Source organism: Lonchura striata, chromosome 4 (genome assembly GCF_050655825.1).
Source record: "Lonchura striata isolate lonStrDom1 chromosome 4, ASM5065582v1, whole genome shotgun sequence".
Lineage (NCBI taxonomy): Eukaryota > Metazoa > Chordata > Aves > Passeriformes > Estrildidae > Lonchura > Lonchura striata.
In genome coordinates this window covers 6,886,359-6,905,104 of record NC_140706.1, presented here as the reverse complement: position 1 = coordinate 6,905,104, position 18,746 = coordinate 6,886,359, and the positions used below count along the sequence as shown (strand labels likewise).

The 18,746-nt window shown below is 38.6% G+C and overlaps 1 protein-coding gene across 38 annotated transcripts in view; it reads left to right on the top strand.

The window, feature by feature from the left end:
* The window catches only part of CTBP1 (C-terminal binding protein 1), a 232,126-nt gene extending 213,695 nt beyond the window's left edge, over positions 1-18,431 (top strand). For 24 of the 38 annotated variants that reach the window (XM_021535691.4, XM_085577549.1, XM_085577537.1 and 21 more), the window contains 5 exons: positions 1,599-1,813; positions 5,669-5,799; positions 7,895-8,022; positions 11,227-11,344; positions 16,957-18,431. In XM_021535691.4, the coding sequence (XP_021391366.1) occupies positions 1,599-1,813; positions 5,669-5,799; positions 7,895-8,022; positions 11,227-11,344; positions 16,957-17,143 (779 nt within the window). In that variant the 3' untranslated portion in view covers positions 17,144-18,431. The remainder of the gene's footprint in view (positions 1-1,598; positions 1,814-5,668; positions 5,800-7,894; positions 8,023-11,226; positions 11,345-16,956) is intronic. The other 14 variants (XM_021535693.4, XM_085577558.1, XM_085577535.1 and 11 more) reach the window with 1 other exon arrangement.
* Positions 18,432-18,746: the final 315 nt, after the last annotated feature.

The window sequence follows — 18,746 nt, the reverse complement described above, 5'->3', positions numbered from 1 at the left end:
GGAGAGGCCGTTGTAAAAGATTTTGCTGTTGTGAATCCTCTCAGGTATTAGTGTTGTAAAAAGTGTAAAAAAAAGAACAGATGACAGAACTGTTGCGTGTGAAAACTAATGGAGCTGGAGTAACAGTTATATGCTTTGTTGAAAAAAAAAAATATTTACAGCTGTGTGACTGATTCCTTGAGCTGTGAACACGCCAAAATTTGGAAACAATACAGTGTTTGTGTTGAAAATTTTCTAATTCAAATTTCTAAAAACAGCTTGGAAAGTAAACAAATAACATGCATGCAAAGTGTTGAAATGAAAGATTCTGAGGAGTATTCTAACCTGGTGTCCCCAAAGAAAAGCAGGTAGGCCTTGTCAGATTGATACACTGTTTAATATTCGAAGAACATCTGTCACTAAGCGCTGCAGAATTGCTGTGTTCACATTAAGTGATCAGCAAAAACCTTTCTTCCTGTGGCTTCTGAAGTTTATTCAAAGAGAAACTGAAAAGCAGAGGGAAATCCCTTCAAGCACAATTGGAAAGAGATGGGGATTTCCCTAGGTTGATTTGATGCTTTTGTGAACAAACTTAAACATTCAGAGGAAAACTTGCTGACTTTTTCTTGTTTTTTTTTTTTCTTTTAATTAGGTACTGTTATTATAGTGTGTCAAGTGATGCTTTTGAAACATCTTTATCCGATATTTGTAGTACTCTAATGTGAATATCTGATCTGTAAACTTCTAACTTGAAAAGTGTGTTAGTTCTCACTCTTCAAAATGCCTGTAACTCATTAGATGTACTCAGAGGATTTTCCTCTCTGTTTTGCTGATAGTGTGTCAAAGGGAAGTACATGCTTCCTGGTACATGTGGTATGGAGTCATGCCCAGGCAGCACTTCTGGGCACAGCTCTGAAATATGAGAGTAAGGAAAGGGGAACAAAAATGCCAGGTTCAGTGTCAATTCCAAATGGGACAGCGCTCCTCTTAACTAGGTGCCATATGATGTACTGTGTTTAGTTTTCATTCAGGTAGTGGAATAAAATTTATTTTAAAGCTTTAGATGACAGGATTCTTGTAGGCATTTTAGTGCTGGAAAGATGTTACTCAAAATGAAGGAAAATGCCAGAAAAAAGATTCCATGTATTGAGAATGGTTGTGCTTCGGATTAAACAAATTATCTGTTATTGCATCCATTTTTGAGGATTAATTTTATAGCTTTTTATTAAAGCCAGCTGGTTTGACATGGGTAAGGATAAGCCCATGTCAAAATGTGTTTGCAGGCAGTGGTGTTTTGCCATAAACAGGCCCAGCAGGCAAGCCTTGCATTACACAGATTATTGCAGATTATGTGACATCTTCTGGCATTTCACATATCTGGTGACAAAAGGTGCAAAGCTCCTGCTTTATTTCAAGGCAGTGTGGAACAGTCCAGATGTACCATTTCTGATTCCAGTGATGATTCCGAGTGGGATGGGAGCCACCTCCCTTTTCTGCCCTTCCAGTTGCTGCACAAAACGTTACGGTTTGATCCAAGCATCCCATTGGGCAGGAGGAGGCCACCTTACACCCACCAGCTGCTTCACATCTGCTCTCATGGCGTGTTTATCTTGTTCTAGGGCGTGTTGGGCAAGCAGTAGCTCTTCGTGCCAAAGCCTTTGGCTTCAGTGTGATTTTCTATGACCCGTACCTCTCGGATGGCATGGAGCGTGCTCTGGGACTGCAGCGGGTGAGCACTTTGCAGGACCTGCTGTTCCACAGTGACTGTGTTACCCTGCACTGCAACTTGAATGAACACAATCATCATCTTATTAATGACTTCACCATAAAGCAGGTAATAATCTCTGGTCTCTCTCTCTCCACACCAGTGCTGGTTGCCAACTCTGTATAGAATTTACTTCTGTAAATAAGTAGATTCTCATTTGATAGAAATCTTTTTCTTCTCTGCTGTAAGATCAAGCAGGTCTATAATTGATTAGTAACTAGCTGGTTGTTTATGTATTGTTGCTTTTACTGTCTTTTTGGCTCAGTAACATTGCATTTGTGGAAATAATTTGCTCTTCTTAGTATCACTCAGATTTAATGAAGTGGCATTGATATAAAAGCACTTTCTCTGTGTCTTGTAGTAGCTTCTTCCTTTACATGTGTATTTCCAGGTAGCAATTCTGCCTTTCACTGTTGTAGAGTTTGATTCAATTTCAAGATTATGACTAAATGGCTCCCCCCTGTGCTCAGTCCCGATGCTCGCAGAGCACTTCAAGGATGGAACTCATTTACGGCATTTGCATTATTGGGAAAAATAATGTTTCTTGGAATTAGTACTAACTTCTCCCTAAGGTTCTAGCTAATATGAAAAATAATAAAATAATTTCAATATCTGGGTGTAGTAACTGCTCCATTATTGAAAAATTTGATTATAAAAGCCAGATACTTAATGAAAAGGTTTGACTCCAACTTTAGTGTAGGTAACAGCCAGAAGTAAAACACTTGAGACATAAGAATGGAAGCAATGTAGAGGAAAGAAACCCTAAGATAGACTAGTTGATTTGGTTGTTCTTTATATATATATGTGTGTATATAGTGGGTTTATGTGTTGGTAACAATGACAGTAGCACTCTTTTGCAGTAAAATTGTTGCTTGTCTTCTGAGAAGTAGTTGGTACCTACTGCTCTTGAACTTTAGCACTGAAGAACTTACTGAACATGTTCCACAGTCATGTAGGTTCATGGCAGAAAACTGACAATGCAACACACTTCTTGATTTCAGAGTTTAGGGATTTTGCAAATCAATCACTACATAAAATCAGGATTTGGGATTTAAAACTCTCAAAAATTAAGAAGCTTAAAATGAAACCAAAGAGACCGGAGCTCTGTCACTCTGCCTTGAATATTGTCTTCTGTTGTATGGCTGGGTTCATTCAGCGGTTATTATATGGTGACAATACTTTTCAAACAGACATCTAGATCTGAAAAGGATCACACTGAATTCCATGGGACCACTGAGCATTGATCACTTTATTATACAGCAGTTGTGAAACTGGGGCCAGTTTATCACACAAAGTTTTTGAGTGAAGGCAGAGAAATGTGTTGACCTTTGGAGAAGGCACAGTGCATTAATCAGAAAAACAAACAAAGGAAAACATGTTAAAACTGAGCAATACCATCTGAAAATAAATGCCTGTAATAAACTCTGCACTGGAAAGTATCTTAAGTAAGCAGTTATCGTCTTACTTGTTATCCTTCATGATCAAAGCAAGGATTAATTAAAGTGTTAGATAATAGTTCTTGCTTTGGGTAGAAGTTTGGGTGGAACAGTCTGAGTAGTAAAGGGGATGTGAAACCCATGAAATTGTAACCCCTCTGACTGCTTAGTTTGTGTGGAGCATATTCTGATTTAGGCTGACAGATGTTGAAGTTGGCCTAGAATTTGTAGAGAGCATTGCATACCATTTTTGTCCAATACTGAATGCTCATGTCATAACCAGTTTTTAAAGAAAGTACATAGAAGTATGGTGCATCTCATTTCACTGAAGTCTCACCCTGAATTTTGTAGAGTCTGAAATGACATAGACTTCAAGTGTCTTTGAAAATTTGGTGTCTGTCTTCTCTTAAGTAACTTTTCTAGTGAATTAATCGTTATTCTGTAAAGCCATCCTGCTTGTCCTTGTAGTCCCAGAGTAGCTCAGACAAGTGTTTCAATGAACTTGTACTCTTAAGAGACTGAGGTCATCTTTAGTTACACAGATTTGAGAAAAAACTGCAGTTTAAACACAATACTTTCATAAAGCAGCTCTGCAGGTCTAGTGTAGGTGAATTTAACAGACATCAGCAGTTCCAGCTGTGAAGCTCTTTCAAGCTTCCACCTATTGTTAAGGATCATCTCCAGCTGCATCCACCCTGACAGTTTATCATGAGTCACATAATTCATTCCCTCTAGAATGCATTTATGCAGACATGTTTTGTTTGATTTGAATGTGTCTTAGTGCTAGTTCTGGAGTTTTGTAAATAGTCTTAAAATGAAAACTCAAGCAAGGTTGTTGGAAAGATTGGATAAAAGATTTTAGCAGGGTTCACTTTAAGTAAAATGTTCAGGTCCTTCAGAGGGCCTGTAAATACACTAAGCTGTACTTAAAATTCAAATTACCAGTTTGCACAGAAATGGGAAGTGTACATGAGCTCCCACGAGCCTTTATGGTGTGTCTGCACAGCTGTGAGTGGCTCTTGGGTGAGCCCACCTGTGCTGGTTTGGTACAGTTCCTACAACTGACCCAAGAACTGGAGATGCAGTGGTCGTTCCCATAAGGAATCTCTTCTTGTTACCAGACCAGCTAAAGATCCTGCCCCAGTTTCTTTGCTGTTCTGATTCCCAAATTAATTCCATAAAGCTGAGAGAAGCATCCTTTATTTCTGTTCCTGTAAGTGGAGTTTTGTTTTGCTGTATGAATGGATCTCCTCTAGGCCCAGGAGTCTGCAAATGGAGAGAGGCAGGGCCACATTAAACCTAGAGAGTTGGCCAGTAAAACGTGGTGGGTTATTTCTTTATAAAACACTGCAAGCATGTGCATATTAATATTCTGTATGACCTCGTTAAAAAAACCCAACCAAAATTGACTTATTCAAACCTCCTTGTTGATGAATTTGGCATTTTGACTCAGTATTTGAGCGTAAGAATCCATTTACCTAAGGTTTAGTTTGATGTGTAGGTTTCATGGTGTTGAGTTGGTGTCAAAATGTTGGAGTTTGCTTATTTTTATGTTGAGAGACAGAGTTGGTACAAAATGAGATTTTCATTATTCATCTTCACCAGGCTCCTGCTCTTCATGCACTTTCTGTCATGCACAGAGGTGTTTGAGACATCTGTCAAAGATGAAATACCAGGGGAGCTGGAAGCAGGATGTTGTAATTTATGTTTATTTCAGTACCGTTTCTCTTATTTAAAATGCCACTTTGTTTTCAAGTAGTGGATATATTATGGTGTACATTGTTGTAGTTCTCCCCATACTGATTGTAGTGTCATCTACAATGCTAATCTGCACAATGCACAGCACAGCTTCTCTCCTGGGCACACAGCGTTCTCAACCAAATTCATTTTCATGCCTTTTAATTGAATAATAGAAGGATTCTTTAGACCTTTATTTGAAATGTCTCACAGGGGAGGAGGAAGCTGAAGTAACAAAAATAAATAATGCATATATCTACTGTGTTTTGGCAACTAAAGGGAAAAGTGTTTGAAAATCCAAAAGCATTGATTTTTCTGAAAAATTCATGTAGGCTTTTATTTGTGTGAAAGTTGAAAGCCACAAAATATGAATTTGTTTAAGAATGTGCTGTAGTTTCTGTCTCATGCAATTTCACAGTGAAATAAAAAGGCATAAAATGATCTGTCACTTTCATATGCACAGTTGTATCTTTTGATCATGTTTCTGCACAATATCTGAAACAACGCTTCTATTAAAAGACACTACTTACAAGAAACAAAAGGTTATTAAGTGCTGTGAAATAGCATTTAATGTTAGAAGCATCACATTTGGTGGTACTTTCCAGTGGGAAAGGGAAGACAACTATTACAGTTTAAAACAGCTGAATAGCCTTTGTTGTAATGGATGCTTCTCTTGAGTAAAAAATAATGCCACAACGATTTTATTTCATTTATTTTTATTTCATCATTCTTGTTTTTTAACTTTCCCTAGATGAGACAAGGGGCTTTCCTGGTCAACACAGCTCGAGGTGGGTTAGTAGACGAAAAAGCACTTGCACAGGCCCTGAAGGAAGGAAGGATACGAGGGGCAGCCTTAGATGTACATGAGTCAGAACCATTCAGGTGCTTTTCCTTTTCTTTTCTTTTTATTTTGTTTGCTTTCTTATTTTTAAGACTTACTGCATGATACAATCAACAGCAACAAGTAAATTGAGTTTTCTGTTCATTTGGTAGCCAAATACTCCTTAGCAAAGCAACATGAATCTGTGAAGCACTGGACTAATGCAAATGTAGATGGAGTTTGTGTATGTGGTTAGAAGTGAAAAAAGTGACATTCACGATTTAATTCCTTAAAAAGAAAAAAAAAAACAAAAAACCCAGTGGATTTATTTAGTAGAAATAGCAGGAAACAGAGTTCAAATCCTGTCCATGGCTTTGAGGAGACTGCAACTTTGCCACTGATGCAGCTCTGGAGGCAGTTGATGCCTGAACAGTGTCTTTCAAAGGCAGAGAGTTGAGATGTGGTGTGAGAAGTGCTTTATGACATCTTTCTGAAGGAGAAGATATTTGTCCAGATTGCCTCTGCAGGAAGGCCATAAGTGTGTAAGAGGTTGCAAAAAGAGGTTCAGGGAGGCTGTCAGAGTGAAGGTTTTGTTTTATCCTTTATAAGGGGAGTACTAACTCTACTGTCAGTAGCAGGGCTGGTAGCACAAGCCTGATGTTTTTTGAATTACTAAGTCCAGTGTTTCAGGCAGAAATGCACCACTCCCCTAAGTGGCATTGGCATTGAGATATCAGCACTCCTCATCGAAATGAGCCTATTTCATATGTCCTTGAGTCTTGAGAACAGTCTGCTGTAGCTTAGTGCTTGCCTGTGACAAGCCTTTTTCAGGCTGGGCAGGGAAAATTGTTATTTTTAACTGGAACAATCCACATAAGTTTTTGAAGAAGAACAGATTCAGGACAGGTTTTAAAGACTGTAGAGTGGACAGTATCTCTCATTCCAGCTTGAGGGGGAAATAGAACCTTTGAAAAAATAGAATAAGATTCTTTTAGTCAGAATTTTTATATCTGCTGAGGCATGATGCCACATCACAAATACTTAATTTTATTTATGCATACCCTGGATTAATTTAGTTCTCAAGGTAGTCATTACAGTGCTGTGCAAAGTCAGAGTGTAGCAGCTCAGAGGACTTGGAGCTACATACATTTTTCCCAGTTGCTATCTGGGATCTGCACAAGCAGCCCACTGCACCTCCAGGAAGCCCCATTTCCTGCATGGAGATGCCATGTGCAGAGATCTAGCTGCAGGATTGCAGCCACATTGTCCTTTGGCTTCACTGCTGCATGTCTATCTGATTGCAGCATGCAGCTCTTTATTCAAGAGTTTTGCCAGATATTTTGATGTTTATTGAACTACAGATAAAATCTATCATTTTATGAATTATGACGAACTCTGAAAGCACACTTTTGTCTTAAAATATTTGGCCTCCTGTTACAGTTGACTGCAAGGTTATTAAAACTGGAAATGAATAGGAGGAGCATGTTTCCATTATTTTCAGTTTCTCTACTTTGTATCTGTGATAACACTTCTACACAGATTCATTGCTTTCCCTGAAAAACAATCTGTACATTTCCTTCTTTCTGTGGAGTTTCTATAAAGGAATGTGAAAGGAAAAATAGTTAAAAATAAAAGAAAAAACCCTGAATTATCCAAAAGTCATTGAGGCTGCTGATAGACACACTTCTGATTTGGAAATAATTGTAAGATTTTTTTTTCTTTCAATGATTAGATGTAATACTGACAGAAGGAGAAGCGCTTTGGTAGTTAATGCAATAAAAGTAAAATTGTGATAACATAAGCAAATGGAATGGCATCCTAAATTAATTTGGGTTTTCCTTTATGCATTTCTGCCCCAGAACTGGAGTGGCAGTGACTGTAGTTACAGTAAGTGCATTGGACAGAAGCTAATGTTGCTGCTATACTTAAGTTGCACCCTTTGAGTCTATAAAAAGTGATTGTTGCTTATTTATACCCTAAATAGTATGTTAAATTAACAGAATTATAAGCAAATTCAGTAAGGAATAGAAATGCAATTATTTTGTGTTGTAGAAATTAATCTGTGTATGTACAAATCCATTTGGATTCCTCACCTTGCTTTTCCCCTTGCCTCCAGTATTTTTTTGTCATTTGATCTTATTTTAAATTTTCATTTAGCTTTAGTCAGGGCCCCTTGAAGGATGCACCAAACCTGATCTGTACCCCACATGCAGCTTGGTATAGTGAACAAGCCTCCATTGAGATGCGGGAGGAAGCAGCACGAGAGATCCGAAGGGCGATCACAGGTACTGACTCACATTCTTATTGTTAGCTCCTTCACTGTGTAGTTCTTTTTAAGAAACCTATTTCTTTTCAGTCGTGAAAGAAGCCTAAAAGAAGCAGCCTTGGGTTTTGTTTCTAGTATTTGGAACACAGAAATCAGCAAATGCTCACTAAGTCTGTTCTCAGAATTGGAACAAGTAATTTTGGAGGTTTTTTGCAATTAAAAAGGGAAGGCAGGCATTGCAGAATAAGTATTTTTTCCATGTAAAGGAAATGTATTTATGTATGAAAAATCATCTGCTTTTTTCTTTGTTGCATATAACTATTACCCATTGATGGATTTAACTGCAAGTCCTCGTGGTATTGCTGGTATCTTCCTTAGCTTTTCCTAGGCACTCTTTTATACTTGTCATGAGCAGTTCTCTGTGTAAAGTTTTCAGTATTTTGTTGGGAGGTTATTCTATTTCAGATGTTCCCCTCTTTAAAGCCTTGCTAAAGAAGTCTGGCATTTTAAAGGGCAGGGTGTCTTTGTTATATAACTGCCATGTAATTGTAAACTGCTCACATAAGAGCAAACAGCTACGTCTCGAACATGCACTGCTAATAAATAAAATGAGAGGACTGAGCCATTTGGCATGGGTTTGAATCCCTTGTAGCCTAAAATAAAAGGAAGGATTTTCATACTGGAAAATGATTCATTAAGCACTAATGTTTTCTCTTTAGTTGGACTTTGCTGCGTCCCCCTTGGCGATACCGTCTGAATGCTCTGCAGACATGCAGGGCCATCTGTGTCACCTTGAGAGTAGTTCAGTGCCAACACATTGCTCTGTTACACAAAAAGCACTGGCAGTAGCCTTCCCTCTGCCTCGTGCCTAGAGAGGCTGGGCAATTGAGTTTCATTTATCGCCTTTGCAGAAAGAAGATTCTCTTCTGGATGCCAATTAAAAACACCTCTTAAACTCCTGAGCTGAATTGTCCTTTACTGGACAATTTCACTCTGTTTTAGAGGTGACCTGAAGAGCCTGACCATCCTTGTTGCTGGAATTGGTCCTTGTGGCTGTACTCCAGAATTCAGTGGTACATTTGTTTGTCAGGGTGTTCAATAACTGTTGCCTGCTCCCAGATAGCTCTGGGACAGATTGCACAAACCAGCATCCTACCTACCTTCATGGGAGAGGATTGATGTGTAAATCAGAATTAATAGGCTATTGTCTGAAAACTAAGGAAGAGCCTGCTATCCAGAGCTATTTTTTTGTTAAATTTGTGCAGTAGCCCAAGCATATGTGCCTAGGAAGGCAGACCTACAGTTCCTTCAAGTGTGTGATGGTGCTCTCAGCGATCTGGATCATTGATTTGTATCGAAGCTGTCAGCACTTCAGTGTTTGCATATGGTTTTTAGTAAGATCAAACTGAGACCAGCATTAAGGAGGTGAGAATGACATTGAATTGCAGTGAAACAAATGTAGGAAAGATACAGGAAATGTGGGATAAAGCTGGATATATGAAAACCATAGGGGAGCACAAAGAAGAGAGGGTGTAGGGAGGGAGAATAATTGGAAAAAGGTGTGAAGTGTAGGAATGAAGGCTATGACTACCATCTGACAATAAACATGTTAAGTGTTTCTGCTGGTGCTTAAAAGTGTGTTGTTGTGATGTGTAAAACAGAAATAATCAGCAGAAATTAAATACCTTGAAATATACTTTAAACTTGAAAACATTCCAAGTATGAATTAAGGAGGACCACTAGAATGGATGTAAGTGATAGGCAAGCATGGCAAGTGAAAAGATTATTAGAAGTTTAAAATAAAAGAAAATCTTCTGGGTTTTGAGGGGAGACGAATAGAACATGCTTAGAGAAGTTAGCAAAGTGAATGAGGTGGGCAAAGAGGAAGACAAGATTGAGAAGGATAAACATCAGAAGAAAGACAGTGTTTGAATTTGTGGACCATTCTGGCAGAAGTTTAGATGGATGTATATTTCAGCTACATTTTGAAGATGATTTCTATAATGGGTCATGTACTTTGTTCAATCCTGAGCTAAAAGCCCTTTCAGCTTGTGCACAGGAGACATGACAGGTTCAGGGACATCAGCTGAAGTCATGGAGGAACACCTGTTTGATGGTGTCCATTGCACAAAAAGCAGTTTTGTGAAAAGGCTTTTTTTACAGCCCCATTGCAGCCAGGCTGATGTATAGAAAGAGCAGGCAGAGATAGTGAAGTCCTTAATCAAATTTCCAGTAGGAAGCTGGAGACAGAAGGCTGAGTTCTTTAATGATGGAGCATGAAAGGGTTTGGAAGGAATTCTGGAGAAATCTTACCAGCAGTGGCAGGGGTGGATTCAAAATTACCTTTTTCTGTCCCTCTCTGCAAATGCACTGTAAGATTGAACTTCAGTGAAGAGACATTAAAACAGATGTCAGAAGAAACACATGCTCCAATTGATCTCTCTCCTGTTAAAATAGGAGGAAACTTTCCTATTGCTATGAAGAAAATCTGTGTTGGATCTGCTCAGGTCGTTTGTTGCAGGGCTGAAGATAGTTCTGCAGAAGACAGTCACAGGCTTGTCCAGTGTGTGCTGAATCAGGTTGACAAGTTTTCCAGTCTTAAAACTTCAGTTATACATCAGAGGCTAAGGAAAGGTTTTGAAGAAGTGAAGAAAGGAAATTCTGGTGTATTATCATTTTATGTAGGAACTAATGGCATGGCTGAGGATTAATACATTGCAGTAAATAAAAATGAAGAGCAATTTAGGTAAAGTAGGGAAAGTTCAGGAGGAGAGGGAATAAGTGTTGGTCATATTCAGATTCATGGCACAATTCCATTCAGAATTCTATATTTTTCACTCAGTGTTTTTAATTGCTGTTACAGGTGGAAGGAGAAGGAGGCAAGTGATGTTAAGGACAGAAAGAATACTGAATTGGACTGGTAGCTATGCTCTATATCCAAATTACAGCTTCTTGGAAAGATGATTCTTACTGATTTTGGTTCTTCTGAGACCCTGTATACAATAGATAAAGACCAGAAAATCAAAATAAAGCAGAGCATTTCAGCCATTATTAAGGCCCAGGCAAAAGACTACAGCAAGGATCAGAAACAAGCTCTTAGTGTCATTTTATGTATTAATTTAAGTACACAAATATTTGTAAGCATTTTTAACATAGACATACTAAGAGTATATGGTACACAATTTTTATACATTTTTATTTCCTCTTCCTTGCTTCATCTTAGGTCGTATTCCAGACAGTCTGAAAAACTGTGTTAACAAAGATCACTTGACTGCAGCTACACATTGGGCCAGTATGGACCCTGGAGTTGTTCATCCAGAGCTTAATGGTGCTGCATACAGGTAAGTGTGCTGAAGAGGTAGAAGAAATACATCCATAATGCAGTGCAGGTATTCAAGAATAGATAAAAGACCTTCCTATTAATGATTGAAGTGCTTTTGCATTACACACCAGCTGTAATTGCTTTGCAATAGTTGTGTTCAGGAGAATAATCTTGTCTTGTTAGTTGATGTCAGTCATGCTGTGTTTAACTATGAATCCTCCTCTTCCAGTCTTTTTTTGATGGTTTTCATGTGAGCAATATGTATTTATTTGTATATCCAAGTAAAACAATTCTCGTCTTCTCCAGTGTTGCAGTGGAAGTGTTATGTTCCTTTGCTGTAAGTAATGATGCAGCTGTAGGTTACAGAAAGACTTCCAGTAATAAACTTACATTGTTTTGTGGCCTCCAGACACAGGAGAGAACAAGTAACTCAGTATTGAAAACAGTGCAACAGCCTGTGGTGATTATGAAAATATGTTTAAAATGGCTTCGTCTAAATTATATGTTTAATTTTTAAACAGAAGCATTTGAGAGACTTGATGTATGTATTCTCAGTCAACTGTGAAAGCAGGTCTTAATAATTAATAGAAAGGGGCAATTTTTTACATCTAATATGCACATTCCTTAGTTACTTGGTTTGCTCAAGTCTTTCTCTGTCCCTTTATCTCTAGCAGCTATTCTAACAGCAGATCCTTCCTAGGAGCTTCAGACAGTTTTTATTTATGAAAAAAATCTGCAGTTTTTGTATTTTCCAGTACGATTTTTACATCTAAGTAGGATGAAAGTGGCAGAAGGCTAGAAATGCCAGCTTCCCTCAATGCCTTGAGGAAAGAGGCAGTGCAGTCATACCTCATTGTCCTAATCCTCATCTTCCCACTGTCCTTCCTCATGCATCTGCTTTACATTTGTTGTCCTCTAGGAGGACTCCCATATTTTTAGTAGAGAGGGGATTCTTGGTTTTATGTTACTCCACCTGGGAACCCAGCTGTGTCCTGCTGAGAAGTGAAGCAGAGTTATCCTGTCCCAGTGACTTGGAACAATCTGATCAGAAAGGGATGGAGGGGTGTCAGGGATGAGTGTCACCACCCTCTGTCCCAATCCCCTCATCAGGAGCCATAAGGGCACCAAGGGAAGAGAATAATTTGGATTTGGTGATCACATCAGTTGATGTTTAGTTCTGGAAGTATGCCCATAGCCCTAAGTGTCTAAGAAAGGTGTTTTTATTTGCTTAAATGAGAAGCTCAAGCACACATGTTCTCCTCCACACAGCATCTGGTTTTATGGACTTCAGTTTGGAGTAGTGAGGGTATGGCTGAATGTAATTGGGGCTTAAAGGCAGGTGTTGCTGGACAGGAGGTAATAACTCCAGCCCTGTCATGGCAGTTAAGAACAGGGGTCCATGCCCAAATAAAATGCAGCTTTTTGTTCTTGTTTTGGGGGTCACAAGTCCAGCAGAAGTAGGCTTTGCAACCAGAAATTAATTTTAACTTAGGAATGTTTGGGGGAGTTAATGATTTACAAGGTAAAGACCATATGTATTCAATTTAAGCAGGATAAACATAGAATAACTGAGTAGCTTTTTAAGATATTGTTTCAGTCCTTTTTTTTTTTTTTTTTATAAAGACCATTTATTGTAAAATTCTGATTTAATTATTTCCAAATGCAAAGTAAAATTAATTTTAGTAATTTTGAGGCAGGAGTTAATAGTTATACAATAAATGTTAAGAGCTTTTTGGAGGGGAAATGAAATAGTGTTTGAATGTGGGTAAAGGCAGTTACTACTGTGTGAAGTGCAAAATATGCATCACTTGAAACTCAGGTTTTATGAAGAAATTGTTTTCAATAGCAGTGTTTGCTGATGCTTAATTCCTACCTGGATTAAGTTCAGCATTTGAATTGATTGTTCAAACCAAATTTTTCCATATTTTATTTGCAATCCAAGATTATGTTGAGCTAAGTGAGTTCTGCAGTCTTTCACAGACGGTACAATGTTTCAGATGTGCTAATAACTGTATCATACTCATGTAATTGCATTAGAAGATAAGACCTGGAATAATAATTGATATGTTAAAAAGTGCAGATATCTCTTTTGGTGAATTAAAGCTAACGAGGCTGTTTTATTTTGGATATATAATTCACTTGTATTTTGATGTAGGACAGAAATCTCAAATTATCAGATATTATCACAAACCAAGAACATTAAGCGTTAGTCAGCAGATTGTAATCTAGATCATCTGAATATCATCATATTCTGGGGAAAACAAAACCATTTACTGTGCAAAATGCAAGACACCCTGTCAACACTAAAGGTCATGCAAACAGGACCTATCCCATGAGTAAAGATCAGCATTACTTCTGAGAAGGAATTATTTGTAGTGGTCTTGGTGAAGCAGCATAACATACCCTGATCTTGTGTTATTACCATGTATCTGTTACTGAGCTGCCTGTAAAATAACCCCCTGCCTATAACCCAGGCAGGTCATAGGCACAGGGAAATTCAGCAGCCAGGAGCAGTGGTTGTACCATATATAGACATTTCCCACATCTTCCTGCCTTCCTACAGGTAGAGGATAAGGCTGGATATGGTTCTGAGCAACCTGGTCTAGTGGAAGGTGTGGCAGGGAGTTGGAACAAGATAATCTTTAAGGTCCCTTTCATCCCAAACCATTCCATGATTCTGTGAATTCCTGAGTACTGAAGAGATACTTGGATGAGCATGGATGAATGTTGGAAATTCGGGAGTTGTTTCATGTTGGGGTACTTCACTGATGATTTTCAGATTCTGTGCATGATAACAGAGTCCACTTAAAAATTGAACCTCTTCTGGGACAGACTCGGTTTCTTTAACAGAGCTTAATATAGTGAGTTCAAGGTGCTTCTGCTGTTTAAAAGATAGATTAAAGTAGAAATTAGAGTTGCCCATCTGTTGTAATTAAGAGGGCTACTGTATTTTTCCTCATAAATTAAGACTACATAAGGGGATGGAAGAGTATGAATTAATAGAAAAGGTATAACTGATTGCTCACTTCTGCTTTCACAAAGATTTAGTTCAGTGGAAATTTTACCTGGAAATCATTTCAACTTACTGCTGCCAGAGGAGGAACATAGAGGGGAGCTTCATGAAGTGCTGGAGAGGATGTATTTGCTGGTTAAGAATAGAAAAAATTGAAAGATTACAAAAGCAATAAATAGCAGCAAAAGGGAAAGTTATATAGAATACATATGCTCATGAGTAGAGGCTTGAGTTTGTGTGCCCTTTCAGAGACAGGATTTGAGCAACACTGATGATGAAAAAGGGACAAAAAAGAGGATTGCAAAGCAGGGTTAGGAGTTGACAAGTACCGTGCAGATTCTGTGGAACAGTATGGTATCTGTATATTGGCTGCTGCCACTGTGTAGCTTTAGGACAAGAAAAACAAATTCAGGGCCTCTGGATGTTACTAAAAGTCTGTAGGAAACCTGTAGCTGAGGTGAGGTGGTGGCAGGTAGAATCCTGGTGATTAAGACTTGGTGTCCAAGGGAATGTCCTTATATACAGAAAGGATATTTGGAGTCAGAGTAGAATTACAGATGTGCATTTTGAAATGTTTAATGTGCTCATAAGGTAACTCCTAGTGCTTCTGATCAAGTACTGTCCATTTTCATAAGGGGAGGCTCTGGCTTTTCTTCTTGAGGAAAAAAGAGTTGCAGAAGTTGTTCTGTTGTTGATTTTTTTTTCCAGTTCTGGTTTGTTGATACTCAGGGAATATGTTGTTAGAAAGTAGAGATTGTGTGTTGAGAGCAGCTGCAGTGTTGGACTTTTAAATGGAAATTTGTGTCATGTTGTGTGTCTTGCACAGCATCTGGAATAACAGAAAAGCTGTTTCAAAATTAAATTTAGGTAAAACAATACTGTCTGACAGTTTTCATAGGCATTGAAGCAAATTTGATTAATAAGATTCAAATGGAGTTACTGAAACAAGCAACTAATTCCATTAGCAACTGCAAATTAATTCCAAAGAACCTCTGTGGAGAAGGAATTAGCATAGGAAGCCCTGTAAATATGTGTACAATTGGGAACAAAGTTATCTGGCCTACAGGTGGTGTGATCAATCACAGCCTCGGTGCCCATCCCAGATTACAGTCAGTGTTGTGGTGTGTAGGAGTCTTTCCCAGGATGCCCAGACCAGTGTGTGGTGACCCTGTTGTCCCTGTGCTGTGTCAGTCCTGCTGAGCCCCTCTGGCTCCATGTTTCCAAAAGTGGTTCCCATGATGTTTCTGCGGGGGAAGCAAAAAACAAGTCAGCCAGCTGAATGCAAGTGCTTGCATCCAGCCTTTTTCTCCTGAGTCTTGCCTAAGTTCTGCATTAATTTTCTGCCAGTTTGAGGGAACTTGGGATGAGCAGCACAAACACATATTACCATGGAAAAGATGCAAAAATGGGGTGAAGTTCCCTGATGTGTGGAGCTGTGATGATAAGATCATCAACAGCAGAATAATATACTTGGAAAAAGTTTGACAAGTGACTTTTGTCCCAAGTAGTTCTGGATAAATACTTGGGTAGCAAAAGCTGCAGTGAGTGGTGATTTTTTGTGTTGAGGCTTTCAAATGGATAATGCCCTCACCAGGATGCTTGGGTGGGGCAGAGTACAGCAGGAGAGAATGAGGGAAATGTGGGATGAGTGTGCAACTTCATAATGAGGAGGGGAGGGAAAGGGTCCGTGCTAAGTGGCCAATGTGACATAATTTGCAAATAGGTATTGAGGTATTTGACTAAAAAAAACCCACCTATTTTTATTAAATCAATGTGGATTTTTAAACAGCACATGAAGTACCAGTGTTCATCAATTACATCTGAAGTTTGTGATTTAAACAGTAGATCTGCAGGATTTTTTTAGCCTGGTAACATCAGAGCCATCATAAAATTAAGCTGAATCAGAGGATGATTCTTTTGTTGAATGCATAAAATATTTAGGCCTCAATGTTTGTCCAGATAGAGGAAGAAATCTTTAAAACTATCCATAAATTTTGTGTTTGCATTTCTTGCAGTCTGCCTAAAGCACTTGTCCTTGTGTAACTGTCACTGTTTCTCCTTCAGACAAGTGCAGTGGCAAGTTTGCTGCTGAAAAAGTTACTCACATGCAATAGGCTTGACTTCGTCATCTTATGAGTGTGTGGATATGATGGCTTTTTTGGGGAGCTGTCAGGAAGCTAAGACTACAAAAACAGTGTAAAGAAATTTTTTTTCAAACCACAGCAATGAAAATTTAAAATTCCTACATGAGAATGAAAGAGGAAAAAAAGGAAAAGTTGTAGAGAACATACTGCATGGACCCAGCTGGAATTATTCTTGTTGAGATGCTTTGAGAGGAGCAAACCTTGAAGGTGGTTTCCTTTGCTATGCTGTTACGCCTGCTCTTAAATCTGAAAAAACAATCTGGCCAAGTTTCATGTCTCATTTGGTTAAAATATAGCATCCATTGCTTTATGTAGCAGCATCTGCATGTGGCATCTCGCCTGGAGCTGAACCCCCTGTCTCTTTAACTGGTCTGAAAGCAAAAGCCACATCTCTGTAGCTCTAGAAGGAAGCAGGGTGGGCTCTCTGCTCTGTCAGCTCCTGGTTTTAATGTCTGCTCTGGTCTCTCCTCCCAGCAGGTATCCCCCGGGCGTTGTCAGCGTGGCTTCCACTGGCATACCTGCAGCAGTAGAAGGAATAGTCCCCAACCCCATGTCTCTATCACACGGCCTCCCTGCTGTAGCCCACCCGCCCCATGCTCCTTCCCCCGGCCAAACTGTCAAACCAGAAGCTGATAGAGACCACCCGAGCGACCAATTGTAGCCAACAACAGCATTCCCAGCATCGGAGACTTCAGCCGCAGCGTGGAAAACAACACAACACAAAACAAAACCCTGGATTTTGATTAAAGGCAAAACCATGAACTTACAGGAGGAGACGATTATTGGTTTAGAAACTGGTCCAATATACAGTATAAAAGGAAAAGGTGGGAGACAAAAAAGAAGATTTGGAAACATTTTTTCCTCCGTATAAATTGTAGTTTGTCCCTGTCCAGTGGACTGATTCACTGTTTCTGTGTCCTATGGGTTCTTTGTTAAGCAAGAGAAGTTAGTAGTTAATTATATCATGAATGTACTTGTCTGTGTACAGTTTCTAGAACATTAAAAAGGGTTTGTTTGCTTAGCTGTCAACAAGGAAAAACATAAGGGAGGCATTCAACAAACCAGTTTTGAGATTAAAAATCCTTTCTTTTATATTTTCAAACATGCCCAAAAATGAGGCAGTTGGCAAACTTCTCAGGACAATGAATTTTTCCCATTTTTCTTTCTACGCCACACAGTGCATTGTTTTTTCTACCTGCTTGTCTTATTTTTTAGAATAATTTAGTAAACAAAAGAAAAACAGTTTCTCCTAATTTTGGCATGAGTTCCCTTCTTTCAAAACGAAGACAACCTTGCAAAGAGATTTTGAGGAAAAAAAAAAGGTTTTGTATAAACGAGCATTGTGCTTTTTGTCACCAGTTAAAGTATATATTATTGGTGGTATCTGGAAAAGGCACTAGACTACTGAAAAGTAGCAGCATTTCATTGCCTACATTGATTCCTTCCTGGTAATGTGGTAGGCTAGCAATATTTTTGGTTAAAATCATGTTTGTGACTGTAACCATTTGTATGAATTATTTTAAAGAAATAAAAATCCCAGACAAATATCATATGTGTAAAAATTTTTATTTCTAGTAACTGTTTATTCAACTTTTATTAGGTTTCTTAGCTGTAATTTTTAAACAGATGCTGTCAAGTATTTCATTTCTAGCTTTACTTTGCTCTCTGTTGTTTGTAATACTGTCTTGGAAGCTTGAAAAATAAAAAAAAAAAATAATTCTTTCCATACCATTTTTCCCTTTACATTTCGTAAATGTTGATCTTTTTTCCTGTGTTTCTAATGGAGTTTGAAATTAAGATGGATTTTGATTTGTACACCGGCATCATCAGCTACAATGTGGTAACAGCATTTATGCCACCACTGTGGGCAGAGCAGAGGAGGTACAACAGCAACACAACAACAACAGTAATAATAATAATAATAATAAATGTCTTTTGCCGAAGTCCAACATGAGAAGTGTCCATTGTTTTATTTGCTTCTGTGATGATGGAAGGCTGCAACAGGATGTAATTGTGTTTGCTTTATTGAAGGAGTTTGTTCTTTGAGCACAGGTACAAGTGTGTTCCAGGCAGGTTAGATTCCAGCTGGATTCCGTTCCGACCTTTCCTGTGCTCCTGGGTAAGGCGTCCTTCATCCCTGCAAAGTTGAAAAAAAAAGACAAAAGTTTAGCTGCTTCAGGAGGGAAATCTATGGTGGGCAAAACTGAACTGAACCTCCTTGGTGGTTCCTATTAGTCTGAACAGAGCATCCACCTAAAGTTGGG